Here is a 22443-nt window from a genome sequence, read left to right on the forward strand (position 1 = left end):
ACAATTAGTAAAAATGTTTGTGAGTATAGCATTACTCTTGAAAAAATCAATGATATTGTTTAAGGGAAACAAAATATAATTTTATAGAACAAAATTGCTAAAATTAGTACATATTTATATAATAATATTTTTTTTAAAAAAAAAATTGTGGGATTTATCAAAAATGACGAATCAAAATCCCGTCTAAACAAGTAAACATAGTGGGATTTATCACAAATGACAAATCAAAATCCTGCCTAAAATACGCTACACTTTTTGTGTCAAGTTTAGAAAATTAATAAAAATCCAAATGAACCTAAATAAGGGCCCAAAATATGAATGGCCCTCATCTACAAGACTTACGGTCAATGCTTGTCCCAAAATGTGTAGTTACATCAACAAACAAACCCACATGGCCACATCGTCTATTTAGTACGTATCAAATTCCAATATCTCCTATTGCATCAATGTAATGTTGAATGTGCATGGGAAGAAATTTCATCCCAGTATAGGTCTTTTATGAAAAAGTTTTTCCTAGCACAAGGAAGACTTCTAGGATACAGACACTAACTAGAAAATCAAGGTTTCTTTTTCTTTTAGTTTTTGACACTTTCAAATTTATAAACTATAGATTCTCTTGATGGTAAAATTAACACTCGACTCCACTACATGCTCCTACATTTCAAGAGTCTCTCTGAGTAAAGGCAATTTTTTTTTTCTTTTAATGCTTTTTGCTTTTGTCTCAATTTATTTTTTAATAATCTAACTTTTTTTTTTTTTCAAATAAACTAGTTTTTTTTTTCTTCACACATTTGACGTTTAAATTACTAAAAACTATATTTCTTTTGATAAACACTATAAGAACAAGTACGGACATCAAATCTCAATGCAATATGCTTGACTCATGCACAATAAATATTGATACCTTTAAAAAGACATCAACATCTAGGATAGAATCCATCCAATGTAACAATTTTTTTTTTTGTAACTCCACCAAAAAAAAAAAAAGCCTTTGGGAGCTCTAGAATTACTTAAATCCTGTCTAATTTTTGTAAGGAAAAAGTTGATAGATATTCTAAGAACATTGGTTTAGAAAATATTTAAAGATAAGTTGGAATTTTTGCAAGAAAAAAAATTGATGTCTAGACAAATCAAGCTAAAGCCGACCAAATGGACTATATTCTTAATTTCTAATTTTAGTTTGTTCCATGTACAAGACTTACCGTCAATGCTTGGCATTTAAGAGTTGAACACTCTATCTAAAGTCTTGGGAAAAAATCCATTTAAACCAACACATAACAAGAAATTATAAAGGAATTAAAGAAATAAAGAGTTGTCAAAAATAATGAAAAATTTAATCAATGCTTAAATTCTTATAAGGATGAATATAATATAAACTTATATTTGTGAAGTGACCATCATATTAAGAGTGTGTAGCGGTACTATACTGTGAAATATTAATAAACTAGAACTCAGTTTTTCGATATAATAATATGCTTTAAAGTTTTAAGCATTACCTTCTCAAAAAAAAAAAGTTTTAAGCATTAAAAATTAAAAACACGGAAAGCTGAAAGAAACTCCTATGACCTATCAGAGAGGCAATGTGCAAAACAGCAATGCAAAAGAATTGTATATAGTTAGTTAGGCAACGTTTGAAACAATAAAGAAAAGTAGCATCTCGAGTTTGAAACTCGAGATGCATGTTAGAAAAAGGCCACATAGATCTCGAGTCTTTAAAACTCGAGTTTCATGCGAAAAAAATTTCACCTATTGTGGCGTTTTTAAGCCTTTCAGTGACGTTTTAAATCCCTATAGCGGCGTTTTCCTGGAAAATTTTTTTATACGTACAGATTTTATGGAGTCCTATAGTTGCGTTTTTAAGCCCTATAGTGACATTTTATAGACCTATAGCGGCGTTTTTATTCAATTTATGGAAATCGAGTCTTTAAAACTCGATTTTCAGCTTAATTTTTTTCCACTCTTAACTAATCCACTTACAAATCGAGACTTAAAAACTCGATTTTTATCTTGGAACTCGAGTTTTAGACACTCGAGATGCTAGTTTTCAACATTCTTTTGAAACGTGACAATTAACTAAATTTTTTAATATTTATTGTTATTTAGAAAAAAAATTCGAAATGTTGCAAAGAATGAGGTGATAGCGTGTGTATGCGTCTCTCTCTCTCTCTCTCTCTCTCTCTCTATATATATATATATATAATAGATTTTAAAATTGAAATTTAATTTTGTGTCATGTGTGAAATCAATTTCTTAATTTTGGTGCAAGATTTTATCATTCATTACAACAATAAAGAATTCTTAGTTTTATATTAAATCTGACACCATTTTCAAAAAGAATGATTTATTTATTTTTAAATATAAAAATTATATGGCATATTGAATTTTTAGTTTTAACATTTTTTTTTTATTTTTTATTTAAGAATCTTAGGTTATGTTTGGTAACAGTTTTTGTTTTCTAAATTCAAAAACTTATTTTTGGGAATATAAAGAAAAAAAATGAAATCAAAAACATGTTTGGTTAGTTTAAAAAAAAATAGTTTTTTGAAGAAAAAAAATAGAAAATACTAAAATATGTTGTTATTAGGATTTGGACTCTAATGCTAACTCATTAAATAAGACAGATTCATTAAACCAAATGTGTGTTTTAATTAAATTTTGAAAACTAAAAACTAAAAATAATCTTTTGCATGTTTTCAGTTTTCTTTACAAATTAGGTTATGTTTGGTAACAGTTTTTGTTTTCTATTTTTAAAAGCTTGTTTTTGGGAATATAAAGAAAAAACAATTTTCTTGTATTTTTGAAATCAAAAACATGTTTGGTTAGTTGAAATTAAAAAAATAGTTTTTTGAAGAAAAAAATAGAAAATACTAAAATATGTTGTTACTAGGATTTAAACTCTAATGATAACTCATTAAATGAGATAAATTCATTAAATTAAATACATGTTTTCATTGACTTTTGAAAATTAGAAATTGAAAACAATCATTTGCATGTTTTCAGTTTCCTTCACAAATTTCAATTTCCTTCAAAAATAGAAAATTGTTTTTGGAAATAGAAAATAAGGGGAAAAAATAGTTACCAAATATACCCTTAGTTTTGAGAATAGTTTTTGTTTTCTATCCATTTTGGGTTGCCAAACAAGTTTTTTAGTTTTAAAAATAGAAATTTTTTTTTGAAAATAGAAAATAAGGTGAAAAATAGTTACCAAACATACCCTTATCATTTGAAAGAGAGAGCATTAATTTGAATCAAAATTGAGTAAGATAATTCAAGAAAATATAATTAAAAAACTTAAATCGTAATTTATTGCATCACAATAACAAAAATTAAGTTAATAAATAAAATAATATTATTTTTCTAGCTAGAATAAAAAACAAAAATTGCATTTATAACTAAAGAATATTTTTACATGGCTTTTTTAAGAGTTAGAAAAATATAATAATGATTGTGGGGCCCAGCAATTCGTGGACCAGGCCCATTTGCCCTTAGAAAGTCTGAGGGCCCAATCCGAGGAGAACTGTGGCCCAAGCTCCATGACGCCGAGTACGGACCAATTTTTGGGAGGCAGCCGAGGACAGTCTAGTCCTCGACAGGCCCATAATCCGCCCAGAATAAAGGGATAAATTCGTAAGGAAATCCAAAATACCTTGGGGCGATTACCCTAAATACCCTTCTGGATAAGGCCCAATGCCTGGCAGAACCGTACTCTACAGCTTTATCAAGTCATCCCCAACAATTCCGGGATTAGACTGATGGGACCAATGTCAGTATTTGTAAAGACTGACCCTACACGTGGACGAAGGACATCGAACGCACACTAGTATAAAAGGAGAAGTAAGTGAATCTAGCAAGGGGGGAGGCAAAAGGGAGACTTCATGAGGAAGATCGCCGGAACGATCCATGCACAGAACAGAGAAAGCCCTCCGTTGGACAGCCGGAAAGGACCACAAGGGCCCTCGGATCAAGTCCGAGGATCCCATTCTCAGAGGTGGCAGTATGGCGGGGCTTTAAACGTTTAGGCCCAGTCCATTTTCCACAGGGATCTTTCTGAAATCCAGACCGGACCATCCCCCCGTGACCAAGCCCAAGCTTTTCAAGCCCACTCTCTACAAATCGTATTGTGAGGGATCTCTCCCGCGTGAACCCGAAGATGTCACTGGGCCGCGCAGGAATCGTGTCCTTACAATGATCATATTGGCTTATGTAGGAATTATATAGATGCATCTAATTGCATATTTTAAAATGTACTTATGTATATGCATGAGATTATAAATTAGTACTCCTTGTTGGAATTACAAAAACCAAGCCAAATTGTACTAATTTTAAAGCTCACAATGTGGATTATCATTAATTGATTAATTGCTGAATTTGTCGATTCCACTCTCAAATTTCAAGACAAATTTATTGCATTGGACGGCATGATAATATCCCTACAAAATTATTGTATTTGTAAATATACCAATCATATATATATATATATATATATATATATAATAATATAAATAAGAGTAATGCTATAGTCATAAATTATTTTACAATATTTTTACAAATTGTTAATGTAATAAATTTTTACTAGTTCTTATTTTGACCTACTATTAATATCACTTTTTTACTTAGCAATATTAGTAGTTTATAAAAATAAACTTCATAAAATAATTTGTGGTTTTAGTATTTTCTTACATTTAAAGCCAAAGCCGAGATAAAATACAATTATATATCAAATTTAAGTCTAATTTTATATCACATGTCCCATCAAATTTTCTTAATTTTGGTACAGTTGTTCATTACACTACAAAAATTGAGGAGTCCAATTTAATTTTCTTAATTTTTTTAGCTAAATAAGTTATTAAGTGATAAAAAATAGAATCAAAATTAATAAATTAAAAAAAAAATTCACTAGCATTGATTCATTTTTCTTATAATAATAATAATATTATTATACAAATAGTGGTTGGACAAACTAAAATTGAGAATTTTATGGTTTTACAACTACTAATGTGAATGCTATTACTAGAAAGTCATGTGCTTACGTGTGAATATTTGAAGCAATTATTAACCAAAATTGTGATTATTAAGAATGCCTCTTATTAAAGTTCCATGAATGTGAACCAAACTTTTGACATTAAACAATAATGTTCTGGAAGAATTTGTTGCAAATGGGTAACTAAATTTGACATTATCAAATTATGAGAGCATTATAAAGGACCAAAAAGCTAAGACTACACAAAGCATTTAAATCTATCACCAAATACACATTACTGACCACCAAATTTATCAAATTATGTTCTGGAGAATACATTAGAATTAAACTCAAACACTTTGATTACCAAAACCCTAAAAGCTATCACTTAATTGCTTTATGCTTAGAGTTTGGAATAGTCTGGACATCCTCTAGAAAGTAAGCATCCAGGTGACAAAAAATAATAAATAAATAAAAATCCAGACCTATTGTACTACTGAAGATAAAATAAACTCATTGCTATATAGAAAACAAAAACTTTATTTCAACTGGATAGGTATTCAGTGATCAATTAACAATTAGAGAAAACTTGTTGTATACAGAATACAATGGCATATGTGTATGTATATATACCACACAAGGACTATTTTTACAATTTTAGGCAGTGGAATGAGATATGATAAATCTTGTTGAAGTTGAGATCTTAGAAAGTTACCAAAACCTCTACAATAACTGCCGCAGTTATTAAAATTGCACCAAGAATGGATGTGGTAGTCAGAAATAAGACAAGGTGAACTATTACCAAAAGTAATGTGGCCGTATAGTGTGGAATGATTAGAATAAAACAGGCTTTATGTAATTAAGTCAAATGGTCGTGATTAGGCTTTGTTGTTGAGTCTTTTTATCTGTTGGGAAAACTACATGCACCAACATTTTCTGTCACTAGAAGCAACTCTAAAAAATTATTTGGGAAGAGGATATTTATGAATTTTACACAGGAAACCAAAGAGAATAGTATTCGGCACCTTCCACAAAAAAGAGAGACAAATGATGGAAAATATTATCTTAGGTTGCTTTACTAAAAGCAATTTTTGAGGTTATTGACACCATGTCCGTGCTGCATAAAGTGCAATAATGTGTTGCCGGTTATTATCATACTGCAAACACACACAACTCAACTCAGTTCCAAAGTTGTCTCGTCAACCACAAGCTTTTGGATTTAAGTCCATATAATCCAAATTTTAGTATCATTCTCACACTTGAAGTAAACACCCAGCCATGTCCTCTAGGACGAGGGAGAATCCAACAATGAATATGAACTTAGACTGTGTAAGAACTGGTTAATTCTTACAATCAAGCATAACAGATGAGCACCAACTATATTATGGTGATAGTGCTGACAACGGTGATGACAGAAATTCTAACATCTAAATGCATGGGTTATCTTTAGATCAAATCTTGAAACCTAAAAGAGTCATATCATATTTATAGAACTGTAAAAGCCAAAGAAACCAATGTGAAGATATATTGGAGAAAAGGCATATACTCCTTATAATTAAAACATTTGTCATTTGAACAAAAACTAGCAAGCCCATATACTTTTTAAATTAAACCAAAACCATGCACACAGCAAAAGAATTTCAATCAAAGCCTAAATTTTCTAGGAAAATAAATTGAGAAAGAAATAAGGTTGAGAATTGAAAAAAAAAAAAATTCAAAAAATATGCAGAGCAAGAGGGATTTTAATCTGCTTTTGAAGAGGGTGGCATGCACGCTGTCCTTCCTACATTAATAACAATGTCTATGGCAGGTCACTTCAGTCATCTGAATCTGAATCTTTGCTTGATTTCATGAAACCTGTTGATTCACAAGAATGTACTAACAATTCAAAAATGGATTTCAAACATGTTTCCCTACTATTTTTGGGACAGTTGTAATAAGAGATAACACACACACACACATACAGATATAGATATATATATATATATATATATATATTTAGATATTGATTGAACATTTTCAATTTGAGATTTGAATTGTATTATTTGAAGTAGAGTCAAAAGACTAAAAAAATGAAGTGAAAGGGTTGAATGCATTCTAGACGAGTTCTGTTTATAGTTCCAACATAGAGATCATGATGAGCTTTACAAACAAACGGTCTTGGTAGATTTTGCAAAGCGGCTATTGGTGTTGCAAAGGTTAATGGTGAAGAAACTGGTTGCAGAATTAAGCATCAGACTTTGTCAATTCTTGTAGCATTTATAATGTACAAGTTGTGCATACCAAAAAGAATATGCCATGAGAGAGGATATACATTTTAAGGAGTATGAATCAAATTCATTTTGGCTAGGCACGTCTGGGTTTTGGATACAATATAATTGAATATGATTTGTTTACAGGTTATGCGCTTTAGGTTTAAGGAGGTTAAGCGATTATTGAATCAAAAGTGAGATCACTAAAAACGACTTAAAACAGAATTTGATGTCAGGTCACATGAAGCAGTGTCTAATAAGTTGTTATGTTTGTTAGTAATTTTAGATTTGGTTATTCAAAAAATGGTTAAAACAGTTGACGTTAATTTTTGGGTAAGATTCATCCCTCCAATATGTGCAATTGTTGAAACTTCCGATGCCTATCATTTTAAAGTTGCAATTGGATATATCAATAGCATAATCAACCAATTGAAATTGGTTGACTTCAGAGAAAATATCAAACAAAGTACCAATGGTGGTGTGTGTAGAAATATGATCCAACTGTATGAATTTTTTATTTGGAGAAACTTAGGACTAATTGTACACTGCCTTCCCTAATACAATCAATATCCTGCTGGAAAAAAATTCATTCAAAAATTGAAAGATTAGAATTGTGATAACAATTTGTAGAACAAAGTAGATTTTGGTAGAGAACACTTAACAAGCAGGTCCACTCTTCAGGGATTCACCAGCTGTTTGTTATTAATTAAAGTTTATTGACTTGTTATGCAGACAACGCAGAAATGCATAAAAAATAAGAACTTGGAGCTCAATGAGTTGAACCACCGTTCATTCAAATATTCACATTCTGATATACACTGATATTTATACAAAGGAGATGATGTTTTTCCACGAAGTCACGTGGAAATACATTAACAACTATTGTAAATGCCCAATTAAGAATCACAACATATTGGCAACTAACACTCAAAGGGCTGCAACAGATTAGTAATTAACTCTGCAACTGTCTTGAAACTCGTTCACAAACTTCCCTACAAACAAATGGGCACAGCTATGAGCATGAGTTTGTGGTTGAGATCAATGAAACATTGAGTTCAGAGGCCTAGTTGATAATTTCTAGAAACAAAGTTTAGACTCCAGCTATGCACAACTCGTTTGCAAACAAAATAAATATTCATTAATAAGTTCAAAACTTAATAAGCAGGTCCTCTCTTGGGAGATTCACTAGCTTTTTTTACTATATTTGTTCATCCTATGATCCATGCCAATATATACTAGTAACTAGCTTTTCGCTGATCTTCTGCTTTTGTCAGCAAACCTTGACTAAAAATGGAGCAGATGGTATAAGTGTCGAAATTCATGAACTTTTGTGACAGTGAAACTTTGTCATACATTCAAAAGTAAAGATGGATTACAAAGACTTGCTTCTGTGTTGGTTCTATGCTAGCATGCATATAAGATTTAGAGAAAGAGGAAATTAACAAGTCTTGTCTTATTAAAAAAAACAATTAAAAATAATTGTTAAGTTATTTTTTACAAGGAGTCTTTTTCTTTTCCCCCTTATTTTTTTACAACTAATACCAATTACATATGTTCATCATTTTACTCTACCAAATGATTCAAGCCAATTAAATCAGTTAAAAGGTTCTCTTTAATTAAGAACTGCATATCCAGGCTATATTCCTTTCTACATATGTTTATCCAACAGATCTTGCATCATTAGTTTCAAATAACAATCAAAATATTAGATAGCATTAAGTAAATTGTATATCCTCAAATCCACACAATTTAGCATCCAATTTGTACCTCCAGTTGTGATATATTTTGAAACTGTCTCAAAATTACTCTGGATCTTCAAAAAAGTCATAAAAGAAGTCTTCAGCAGCCAATGTCACCTCCCCTGTTTCAAGAGTTCCTTGGCCTCTGCAATGTCCAGTGCAGAAGAGTTTGAAGATGGTTCTGCACACCAGAGCCCCCTAGACAAAATTTGACCAATTTAATTACCATTCCACCTAATTATATTAGCACAGGTATGCTTAAAAAAAATTAATGGTAAAGCAAAACAGAGTCCCATCCTTTGCCAATCGTCCAAGACAGTCGAGTACATCTACATGATCATCAATCGCTTTCTTATATGATAAATCCGTACCAGGGAAATCTCCACTTGCTCCATATTTAGAGATGACTAAAGGATTCGCTGGAGAGTGAGGAAGGCAAAAGACAAAGGCCAACAATAACATTCTAAAAATCATAATATATTTCAAAAAAAAATACAGGTAGACAACCTTATCGATCAGTTATGAGTAGAAAAGAATCATTGTGCTGAAGCATTTTGACATAGATGAGCAAAGCAATCTGCAACGTGAGTAGAGAAATCAGCATCTTGAAGAAAATATTATTGAAATGAGCAAGCAATAATTTTATTGAGAAAAATAACTAATTATGTCAGAATTATCAAAAGCCATTACTGTAAATGAAATGCAACAAGAAGCAATGGTATTCTAATCCTTCAGTTCTGAAAGTGAAATTGTGGCATGTGATGTACAAACTCATTTGCAATTACTAACACAACAAAATTCCTTTTAAAGTCTATAATAACCTGATCAAGGACCTCTGCATTAAAGATAGTTCCAGGACCGAGAACAAAATTGAAAAGTCTCCAAAAATCAGTGTGAGTTTTAGTATTTAAAAAAAAAAAAAAAAACATTTGAATAAACTTTTACTTCTCTTGAAGGGTAGGATGAATCACAAATGCATCCATATGAAGCTAGAAATAGCACCAGTTTAGAACAAAACACAGGAAAGTTGTTCAAGGATATCTGGAAATGCACACAATATCCACGTGATTGCACTGACAAAGAGCAAATCACTTCACATTGAATGTGGTATAGGGTCAAGAAATGGGCAAAGGAGAAATTCATCAAGGCGTCTTGAGCCAATGCACGGAATTAGAAGCTTTATTGATTTGATCATTATCCAGTGCATCTGTAAAGGGATTCAGGTAGGCAGTACAATTTAAGTTTTTATGAGAATGTACAGAAATCAAAACCGCTAGAAAAACTTTATACTGAACCAATACTCTCCAAAGGGGAAACTTCTTATGTACTCCCAGAGTGTAGTGAAATAGTGCTCCCTCCTCTCACATTCATGGTAGACACACCACCATGAATGAGAGATGAGAGAGCACCATTCAATGTGCTCCAGTAGTACCTAAGTTACTGGGGAAGTCATCCAGTGCACCAGTAACAGAGAAGTTTCAATTGTCAATGTAATTCAAGAACTCAGTTACTGGATCATAAAATATAACTGAAGCTAAATGGAACATCATTTGCAAATGCCGATGCAAAAACTTCTAGCCCTTCTTTATGAGCATCCACGCATGAGGTAGATTAGTTGCATCTACAGGCCATACGTAAGCCTTAGGAACAAGAATTCTGTAAGAGAGAACCATAATTCTGGTTGGTTTAAGGCTCAATCTCATCTTGTCCTAGAAACTAAAAGACCAGTTTTGTCATATTTGGATTAAATTGTGCTGTAATTCTTCTTAGGAAAGCAACCTTTGGTGATGAAATATAATTGACAATTGACACTTTTAGGAACAGAAAGTACAAAGTTTCTCATACTCAAATTGTGTTGCTGCACAAGTATTAGAACAAAAGGGTTGGTCAAAATGATAGCTGTGCGACCAGATCCTACATGTTTAGAGAAACATCTTACCAAAAAGAAGAAGAAGAAAGAAGACACCAATAAAATATTTAACAGAATTATGTCTTTTTTATTATCCTGAATGTTCAACCATAAACCTGGTGGCTTGAACATTGAAGCAAATCTTGAACAGTGAGAGTTTGGAATGCATTGCCATCAGATTTACTATTTCGAAAGAAGACTCCCAGAGTTAGTGGTTAGAAATACAGAAAATGTCACTAATTGTTAATGCAAAATATTATATCAAATAAACGACACAGCCAAATAGCCACTGTAACAGTCATTGGAAAGGATATTTTAATGTTGAAAACGCACTTTTATTCTCATATTTCCTTCCTTCCATAAGAATAGCTTTGGAAAATTACAATGTCCAACCATATTTAAAGAAAAATGTGCTACCAAATCATCATATCTGGTTCACAAGACACCCAAGTTGCCAAAAGCAAATACAAAGAATTTGAAACAACTCTTACTTACAGGCAACAGTTTAGCTCCTTGAAGGTGAAATCCACAGAAAGCCATCCTTTGGTAGGGACCCCATTAAGCGGATAACCTTATTCCTGTTTTTGAAAATACCCACAATATCAGAAAAGTTATTGAGCAGGACATCTGGTGTGCAAATCCTAACTCCATTCTCTGTTAATTGCAAGTCACACCATTAGACCACATCAGGTACGCTAACCAACAATGCCAAATTATATGCATATGAACTAGAAATAGGAAATACCCCCTTATGCTTACTATTGTTGCTAAATTATGAACCAACAATGCCAAATTATTGCTTTACTATTGTTGCTAAATTTCCTAATCTGATGCTGTTAAAGGCCTCTCTGTACGTATGTTGATGATTTTTTTTTTGTTATGCGAATGGTGAGACAGGAAATGTGGGGTTTGAACTATAAATATCTGGAATCCAAGGGGATACCAGTACCAGTAGGCTATCACTTGAATCCATAATATAATTGTAATTAATTCTCTTAATATAATACCACAACATGAGTATAATACACATGTAAGAAAAAAAATTGTCTACAAATTATTTCAAAATGACTTGAGCTAACAAAAGATACATATTATTACAAAATGAAACTACAACATATCCATGCACCACAAGAAACGTTGGCTAGTAACAAGATAAGAATCTCACAACATTTAAAAGCTATCAAGTTTGTGCCAAAACATCCCTAGCTTGTACCCCATGCGATCTAGGAATTGAAAGTACATGATTCTCCATTGCTTGTTCATTAGTAACGGACCCCATACAACCCAAAACCCAACCACAAATCCAAGTGTCATGCTCACATAGAACCAATCCACTTCACGCCCACCATTGCTCCCTTTGTTCTCAGTGTTGGGTCTTACATCATCTATAGAACAATCATCAATAAGAGGAGGTCCACAAAGTTTGTTTCCAGAAAAACTAGAGGCGCTGAAGCTTTGTAGCTGAGTACTTGAAGGGATTTTCCCAATTAAATTGTTGTTTGACAAGTTCAAATGACTCAAAAATGTCAAACTTGACATACTTTGAGGAACTTGACCTGAAAGTTGGTTTACAGAGAAATCAAGAGATTCTAGTGCTCCCATAACGCCTATATTCTCAGGAATCCTTCCCTTCAAGATATTAAATGACAGATTCAATGATTGTAATCCTTGCAAACTAATCACCTCTGTAGGTATCTCTCCTGATAAATTGTTCTTGGAAAGGTCTATACTTTTTACCAGTTGAAGAGTGGTGGAGTACTCAAGAACTTTCCCCTTCATCACAAGCAATGCACTTTCAAAAGGCACAGAACTAGATTTTGTTGACCAACCAAACAAAAAAATGGGATCATTGGAATTGCTATTTCTGGCCATGGTACTGAAATTGTTAACACATTTAGGTATGCTTCCAAGTAGCTTATTATGTGAAAGGTCCAATATTTGGAGTGAAGTTAGAGCACAAAATTCTTTTGGTATTTGACCAAGGAAATTATTGGAGCGAAGGTTGAGAATCTTCAACCTTGAAAGTCTATGTCCTATCCACAAAGGTATGCTCCCAACAAACTCATTTTCACCAATATCAACAGTAAACAAGTCTCTACAATTTTTCAACAATGGAAATTTTCCAGAGAATCTGTTGTTGTATAGGTGCAAAGACCTAAGATTAATCAAAGATCCAATGGATGCTGGAATAGCACCAGAGAAATTGTTGTTTCCCAAATTTAAGGCAAGCAAGCTTTGCCACTTCATCCAACAATTACTTATTTTCCCTAATAAAAGATTTTTTCCAAGATTGAGGAACTTCATATTTTTGGGCTCATTCATCTTGTAACATAGAAAGTGAAAAATAGATCCAGATAGTAAATTGTTAGAAATATCAAGATAGCTCAAATTAGAGGATATACAAGGTAATGGACCTTTGAAGTGGTTTGAACCCATATCAAGTATTGAAGGAGTGGAGAAAATCAGTGGGATTTGTGGAATCTCTCCGTAGATCTGATTATGGGAGATATTTAGATAAATAAACTGAGAAGAAAGGTTCCAAAATGAAAGAGGAATTGCATCTGAAACCCCTGTGTTAGATATGTCCAAATTCTGAAGATGCTTTTGTGAACAAATCCATGAAGGAAATCTTGGCCCTAAATTCCATGATCCCAAAATTAAAGAGTTTAGTTGAAAAAGAGGGATCCAATTGTTTCCTACTTCTAACTTCAGTTGGTTTTGAGATGCAACAAGTGTTGTTAATCTCATTAAATTGGCAAAATGAAGTTCAGATACTACACCCTCCAACTTGTTTAAACCAATATACAGATACTCTAATTTGGAAAGCTGTCCAAAACTTTGAGGGAGAGTTCCATTAATTTGATTAGTTTCAAGGTTCAATAATCTCAAAGATGATAGATTTCCTATAGACCATGGAATTGGACCTAAAATTGAATTATGCCCCAAGGAAAGGATGACCAGATTTTTAAATTGCCCAAGTTCATCAATCAAATGCCCAGAAAGTTTATTATAAGATAAATCTAAGATCTCTAGTCCATTTGAAACACATCTTGATAAACTTTCTAAGAGTTCAGATATCTCTTGACTCAATTTGTTACTAAACAATCCAATTTTCCTTAACTTGCAGAGATTACCCAAAGATCTTGGTACCTTTCCTTCAAATTCATTCTCTGACAAGTCTATGCTAATGGCAGATGTTAGGTTTCCAATGGCACTAGAGATTGTACCCTGCAAAAAATTTTGCATGAGGTTAAGGAACTCAAGATGACTAAAACTATATAGCCAATTGGGAATTGTAGAGAAAATGTTTTCAGACAGATCGAGGTGCCTAAGTGAAGTCAAGTTCTGGAGATGAACAGGGATTGGACCTTGAAACCAATTGTAAGATAGATCAAGAGAAACCAGATTATGAAGACCAAAGACCCAAAAAATCGAAGTATTTTCAAAACAATTGGATGAAAGATCAAGGGTGGTGAGAGATGAAAAGTTAATACTACTAGGTATCGGTGGTGGGATGAAACAAGAAAGTTCACAATCAGACAATCGCAACTCAAACAATGAAGGGAGTTTGTTTGTCACCTGTAACCAATCAGAGGCTTTGCTAAGGTTTACACCACTCATATCAAGGTGTTGTAGTGATGGAAGACCAGAAAGCCAATGAAGGTTCATGACATGCAAATTATTATAATAACCTTCAAGATTGAGATAGTGCAAATTAGAGAGATTCCCAAGTTGATGAGGAATCAATCCCCCAAATCCCGCAAAGGAGAGATTAAGATATCTTAAGCTCCCCATTGAACCGAGGAATTTAGGAATTTGAGCACCCTGGAAATCATTGTAACTGAGGTCCAAGTAAATCAAGTGCTTCAAATCAAGTAGAGAAGGGTTTATCTTACCACCAAACCTTGACCTCTGATAAACTTTGTATTGAGTATGCCATTGGAGATCAGTTCTAAGATCGTCATATAGAGGACGAAAAGTTCTGAGATGGAGTTGGAGGACATGACCTGTACGGTTGTGGCAGAGAACACCCGCCCAGCCACAACAATCCTCATCAGCTGCAGCAGTCCAAGAGGCAAGCCGGTTTGAAGGATCTTTAAGGTCTTGCTTGAACTTCAGAAGGGCATGTCGCTCGCTTTCAATGCAGCGAACCTCAGACTCGGAAGTGCTGAAGTTAGGATGAACACTGAGTAACCAAAGAGTTATAGTAACAGCTATTACTCTCAAGGAACCCTCCATCACCATGCTTTATAAAAATAAAACTGATTTATGATTTTGTTATGGAATACAATATGCCACTAATGGCATGCTAATTTATAGGAAACGGACTGTCTTATTGTATTGTGCTGAAGAGCTCGAGGAGTTTGTTTGATCTTAATCGGTTTTTTGATGCTTTCAATCTGTACCACACATTAGGGAGTTGACGCCAAGCATTGACTCTGTCACTCTTGTAGATGCATCCATTTTGTGGGACAAAAATAGGTTTAATGATTATTTATACCAAAAACTTACTAGTATTTTAGTCTAATAATAAAAGAAGGGTCATGCTAACAAACAATCTAATTAAAGAAAGTTTTTATGGAAAAAAAAAAAACAATTAATGTTTTGAAAGTTTTTTCATTTTCCATAAAAGTGATGTCAAAACTTTCTTTAATTGGACTCTAAATAGGTTCATTTCTTATAAATATATCAAGTTTCTTACTTGATAAAAGTGCACTACAACTTATTTTACACGGAGCTTTGATTATTCCTCGTCATTCTTTATCTTATCAAAATTATAAATAAATAAAAAATAAAGAAAATTCAAGATCTTTAAAATGGAATATGTCCCACTTGATTTAAACTTCTAAGTGGCTGTGTATTTATTATAGTGATTGTCTATTTTTTTTTTTTTTAAGGTGATACTACTTCAAATGATAGAATATTAATAATAATCAAAAGATTTTTTTTTTTGTAATTTTTATATTAAATGTGTGACAAGAAATTAAAAGCTATAGTTTTTTGCACAAAAAAAAAAAAATCAAGTTAGATAATTTAGGGGAAAAAAAAAAAAAAACTGCATTTACCCAAATGGACTCTTGAAATGCATGAGCAGTGGAGCAGAGTGTTAATTTTATCATCAAGAAAATTTATAGTTTATAAATTGAATGTGTCAAAAAAAAAAAAAAAAAAAAAAAAAAAAACCTTGATTTTCTAGTTAGTGTGTATATCCTGGAAGTCTTGCTCGTGTTGGGAAAAAGTTTTTCAAAAAAGATCTATACTGGGACGAAATTTCTTCCCAATTCCCATGCACATTGGACATTACAATGATGCAATAGGAGATATTGGAATTTGCTACCGTATATAGGTATAGACAACGTGGTTGTTTGTTGATGTTACTACACATTTTGGCAACAAGCATTGATTGTAATAAGTCTTGTAGATGAGGACCCTCCATATTTTGGGGCCCTTATTTAGGTTCATTTGGCTCCATATCAATTTTCTATACTCAACACAAGCAAAAATACTGGATTTTGATTTGTCATTTGTTATAAATCCCACTCTGTTTACTCGTAGTTTATAGAATTTGTGATAACTTCTCCGTGGTCTGTAGAGAGGAAAAAAAGATAGAGACTTAGGGTCCGTTTGGATACAGCTGAAAACTGAAAACTGAAACTGAAAACTGAAAAACACTGTAGCGAAATAATTTTTAAATGTGTGAATAGTATCGTGGGACCCATTTTTAATGAAAAAGTTGCTGAAAAGTGAAATTTGTGGGTCCGTGAACAGTACACGATGTGCTGTGATTGGTCCAAAAAAATTTGAAAAGTCAAAGTTTGCGGCTACTGTTCATTGAACAGTGCATGAACAGTAGCCGCAAACCCAAAACGCGTGAAAAAAAAAAAAAAATGAAAAACGCAGACGCAGGATTGGGCGTTTTCGCCCAATCCTGCGTCTGCGTTTTTCATTTAACGCCCAATCCTGCGTCTGCGTTTTTCATTTTTTTTTTTTTTTCACGCGTTTTGGGTTTGCGGCTACTGTTCATGCACTGTTCAATGAACAGTAGCCGCAAACTTTGACTTTTCAAATTTTTTTGGACCAATCACAGCACATCGTGTACTGTTCACGGACCCACAAATTTCACTTTTCAGCAACTTTTTCATTAAAAATGGGTCCCACGATACTATTCACACATTTAAAAATTATTTCGCTACAGTGTTTTTCAGTTTTCAGTTTCAGTTTTCAGTTTTCAGCTGTATCCAAACGGACCCTTAGTGGTTATTTCCATTTTAAAACTTTTATCATTTCTTCATATTGTTTTGTCTAAAAACGCAAAAATCATAGGTGAAACGCTTCATGACTACCTCTGATATTTCAAACATGAGCTGAAACAAAAAATCATGCCAATGTTCATTTTAAAGTTGATATCATGAGATACTTTGTAGGCAGGGAAGGGGATCTCAAAGTGCTACACATTAAATTGCCGGATGAGTTAACAAATTGATCAACTATTAATCAGAATAAGTCCATCAAAAAAAAGAAAAGAAAAGCTAGACACATAAGTTATACGTTACAACTTAGTTGATTTGTTGAATGAAACTATAGCATTTTAAGACTTCTCCAAAATAATGAAAAATTCTGTGATACAAACTTATCAAGAAATTTATTTCTAAAGATGGTTTAGTTCCATATGGCGCCAAAGAAAAACTCTAAATTTGAGATTCCAATTTTTCTTCCTTGTAAGTTGTGTCTGCTCATTTAAAATGTAGGTTTTTAGTATTGGCTCCATGATAAATTTCCATATATTTTGGGTTTTATTTGTACTGTAATTCTGGGTAATGATGTCTAGAGTAAATTGATAATGTTTCCTTATCAAAGTGTTTGTGGTCGTGTTGTCACTCCCAAATTTGTTGGGAAACAGTGGCTGGTGCCTGGTAGTCTCATTGGCAGTGGCATGGTCTTTCATTTTCCAAAAGGAAAAAAAGGGTTGTAGAATTAAGTATCAAACTTTGTCAATGCTGATAGCATTTATAATGTACAGGTTGTGCTTACCAAAGAGAATATGCCATGAAATTGGCCATGCTTTTGAAGTAGCAGTGTTCTCCTGTCCTGAATTCATTGTGGAATAGGGCACTATTGGTTGTTTAACCAATTTCAACTTTCCCTCAAAATCAAAGTCTATCTTTCTCAACCAAAAAAACAAAAACAAAAACAAAAAAACAAAAAAAAGGAGAGATTTTGCAGTGAGTGCATAATGTATTGATGTTAGGCCAAATGAAGTTATTATATGTTTATTAGCTATTTTAGTGACTATATTCTTTTGTTCTTTTGTTTTTAAATTCATGCCACGAATATGTACGATGAAACTTCTAGTTCCACTGATTTTAAAGTTCCTATTGCAGATATTAATAGCTTAATTAGCTGGATTGAATTCGTCAATTGGGAAAAAATAATGAAAATAAAATACCAATAATGGTGGCATGTATAGAAATATGATCAAGAGTCTTTTACTTTAATGACATTGTTGGCTCCCCATGTTGTAACAATTGAGGACACCCTCACCATGTTGTAACGATTGAACTATAAAAAACAAAAAAGTCCATAAGCATGAATGTTTTAATTAGAGACTTAGGATCAATTGGAAACTGCCTTACCTAAAATAATTAAAATCCCGCAAGAAAATATAATTCAAGAATGATCAATTGTAATTCTAATCAAATAATAGATTTTGGTTGGGATGTCAAACACTTAACAAGTAATTCCTCTTAGAATGGTAGATTTGTCATTAAATTTGCTTATCCTATGATCCATACCATAAGATATTAGTAACATGTTTTCTAATCCGTTGCTTTTGCTGCTTTGCCAGCAATAAGATGAGAACAAATGGAAAATGATGGCATAACCTTGAAAACTAATGAACCTTTGTGACAGGATACTTTATCATACATACAAAATAAGCATAGACTTTTTATCTCTATTTTAAAAAAAAATGCTATATTGTGTTCATCCTTATAAGAATTTAAGCATAGATTAAATTTTTCTTATTTTTTACAATTCTTTTTTCCTTTAATTCCTTTATAATTTCCTGTTATGTGTTGGTTTAAATGGATTTTTTCTCAAGCTTTTAGAGCTTGGACTTTAGAAAAGGTGTTTAACTCTTAAATGCCAAGCATTGACTGTAACTCTGTAAGTCTTGTATATGGAACAAATTGATATGAGAAATTAAGAATATAGTTCATTTGGTCAGCCTTAGCTTGATTTGTCTAGACATCAATTTTCTTTCATGCTAAAAGTCCGACTTATATTAAAAATATTTTCTAAACCAATGTTCTTAGAGTATCTATCAACTTTTTCCTTACAAAAATTAGATAGAATTTAAGTAATTCTGGAGCTCCCAAAGACTTTTTTTTTTTGGTGGAGTTGCTAAACAAATTACATTGGATGGATTCTGTCCTAGATATTGGTGTCTTTTTAAAGGTATCGATATTTATTGTGCATGAGTCAAGCACATTGCATTTAGTTTTGGTGTCCGTACTTATTCTTATAGTGTTTATCAAAAGAAATATAGTTTTTATTAATTTAAAGTTAAATGTGTGAAAAAAAAAATTAAAAACTACTTTATTTGAAAAAAAAAAGTTAGATTATTTGAAAAAAGAAATTGAGATGAAAAGCAAAAAGCATTAAAAAAAAAAAAAAAAAAAAAAAAAAAAAAAAAAAAAACCTTTACTCAAACAAACTCTTGAAATGCAGAGTAGTGGAGCAGAGTGTTAATTTTACCATTTTATAAATTTGAAAGTGTCAAAAACTGATGGAAAAAAGAAACCTTGATTTTCTAGTTTGTGTCTGTATCCTAGAAGTTTTCCTCGTGCTGGGAAAAACTTTTTCAAAAAAGATCTATACTGGGATGAAATTTCTTCACATGCACATTCAACATTACATTGATGCAATAGGAGATTTTATTTTATTTTTTATTTTTTTGAGAAATATGCAATATGAGATTTTGGAATTTGCTACCATATAGACAACGTGGCCGTGTGGGTTTGGAGTCCAAATCTTCTGTCTCACTTTTCCTGCTCCACCAGTAAAAACTTGCCACATGTTTATCTAACTAATTAAATACTACCATTATTAACTTATTAATACTATCATTATTAATTAATGATAGTAATTAATTAGTTAGGTGAACATGTGGCAAGTTTTTATTGGTGGAGCATAGGGTGGAGTAGGAAAAGTGGGACAGAAAATTTGGACTCGTGGGTTTGTTTGTTGATGTAACCACACATTTTGGAAACAAGCATTGATTGTAAGTCTTGTAGTGTGGACCCTCCATATTTTGGGCACTTATTTAGGTTCATTTGGATTTATATCAATTTTCTAAACTTAACACAAAAAGTGTAACATATTTTAGACGGGATTTTGATTCATCATTTGTAATAAATCCCACTATGTTTACTTGTTTAGATGGGATTTTGATTCGTCATTTTTTTTATAAATCCCACTATGTTTACTTGTTTACATAATTTGTGATAGCTATTTCCATTTTTAAAACTTTTATCTTTTATTTTTATTGTTTTCTCTAAAAACACAAAAATCATTGGTGAATCCCTTCATGATTACCTTTGATATTTCAAACATGGGATGAAAAAACAATCAAACCAATATTCATTTTTAAGTTGATATATCATGAGATAGTTTGTAGGTAGGGAATGGATCTCAAGGTGCCACACATTAAACTGTCCGATGAATTAACACAACAAATCCCTATTATAATTGATCAACTAATAATCAAAATAAGCTAGACACATAAGTTATACTTTACAACTTAATTATTATTTTATATATATATATAACAACAACTTAATTAGTTGAATTGTTGGCTTGTTACTAATTTCAATGAGGTTACTCAAAAAATGAAGTATTGTCCTAATCAACTGATTGAATTTAGTTGATTACGCTATTATTATATCCAAATGGAACTTTAAAATAAATATCATTGGAAATTTGATCAATATTGCATATAGGTAGAATAAATTATACCGATATATATTAGTACAAAATAGGTAACAAACTAGTGTCATGGGTAGAATGTATTAAAAGTTAAAAAGAAAGTCTTGTTAGTGTTTGTATCTTGGAAGTCTTCCCTCGTGCTCGATACAACTTTCTCATAAAAGATCTAACTAGGAACAACACACTAACGTTGAATATACTCTAGTTTTTTCTCCATCTGATAACATATTGTGGAAATTGTCACCCAAGTTAATTGAAAATGTGTGATGCTCTGGCACAAAATCTTTCCTAATCAAAACTAGTCAACACAGAATTCAACATGATATTAGAATTTCCTAGCGTATACAGTGGGTTTGTTCGATATTAAGAAATTCCTTTATCCAGCCATTGAAAAGTCTAGTATGAGGCTGCCTAGTTCCAAAAGTCATATGCTTTCCTAGTGAAGAGTTGAAATTATTATTAACCAATATTGTAATTATTTCAGGACCAAAATTGAGGTTATCAAGAATGCATTTTATGAACGTGTCAAAAATACGAGCCATTTTTTTTATGTTAGGTAGTAATGGCCTGCTGTCCTGAATTAATTTAAAGCACTATTTGTGGTTTAACCTAATTTCAACATTCTCTCGAAAATGAAAAAAAATCTGCAGGGATTGCATAATTTTTTGATGTTAGGCGAAATGAAGTGGTGTCTTAGTTATTCTGTTTATTAGCTATTTTAGTGGTCTTATTCACCGTTGACGACATTGTTTTGTTTGAAATTCATGCCAAAAATATATATGATGAAACTTCTAGTTGTAAAAGAAATTAATATCTTGAATTTCAAATATTCATTATAAGTTGTGGAGAACATTGGAAAAGAAAAATAAATTCATATGAAAATAAATCTAAAAATGTTTGTCAATGATTATTTTTATTTTTATTTTTTTGCTGCCAGTCATTGATTAATTATTACTGTATATAGACTTAACTGAAATTTTGATCCACAACAAAGTATATATTAAAGATTGAAGCAATTACACATCCCAGTGTGCTTTTGTTGCTTAGTTCTAAGCTATTTTTATGCTACTTGCCGTGTGCAATATTTTGTTATAAACTAAACAAGAGGTGTTATGTCCACAATATTTTTACAATATTTTCACAACAAATCATAAATAGTTAGTTGTTATTGGTTCAAATTTGAATCTAACATTAAGATTACTTTTTGCCCCAACAATAACAACTAGTAACAACCTGCCACTTAGAATTTGTTATAAAAATGTTGTGAAAATGTTGTGGACATATCATTTCTCTAAACTAAATTAAGCGCTGTTTAAACTGTTTATTAGTTAATGACTTTACCACGTGTTGTTTGGTGATAGGCTGTTAGAGTTGGCAGGAATTTTTGTTTGTCGACTTGAGTTTAATTGGTTTTTAATGCTTTAAATTTGTACCACACATTAGGGATTTGGCGTAAAGCATTGACTCGGTGAGTCTTGTATATGCGACAATTTTGTGGGACATTAATAGGTTTTTTGGATACATATATCAATTTTCTAACTTGAGAAAAGTGCACTGCAACTTATTTTACACGGAGCTTTGATTTGTCATCATCAT

General features: G+C 32.0%; 1 protein-coding gene across 2 annotated transcripts; it reads right to left on the reverse strand.

The window, feature by feature from the left end:
• Nucleotides 1–7987: 7987 nt before the first annotated feature.
• LOC115954765 (receptor-like protein EIX2) lies at nt 7988–15131 on the reverse strand. 2 transcript variants are annotated; one of them, XM_031072697.1, is made up of 4 exons: nt 11356–15131; nt 9459–9528; nt 8980–9149; nt 7988–8204 (listed from the first exon to the last, which is right to left on the reverse strand). In XM_031072697.1, the coding sequence occupies exon 1, from the start codon at nt 15103–15105 to the stop codon at nt 12031–12033; it is 3075 nt and encodes a 1024-aa protein (XP_030928557.1). In that variant the 5' UTR covers nt 15106–15131; the 3' UTR covers nt 7988–8204; nt 8980–9149; nt 9459–9528; nt 11356–12030. The 2 variants fall into 2 exon arrangements, with proteins under 2 accessions (XP_030928557.1, XP_030928556.1); XM_031072696.1 differs by having other exon boundaries at nt 8980–9528.
• Between the last annotated feature and the right edge of the window lie 7312 nt (nt 15132–22443).

The sequence above is a fragment of the Quercus lobata genome, chromosome 8, assembly GCF_001633185.2.
Source record: "Quercus lobata isolate SW786 chromosome 8, ValleyOak3.0 Primary Assembly, whole genome shotgun sequence".
Taxonomy (NCBI): Eukaryota; Viridiplantae; Streptophyta; class Magnoliopsida; order Fagales; family Fagaceae; genus Quercus; species Quercus lobata.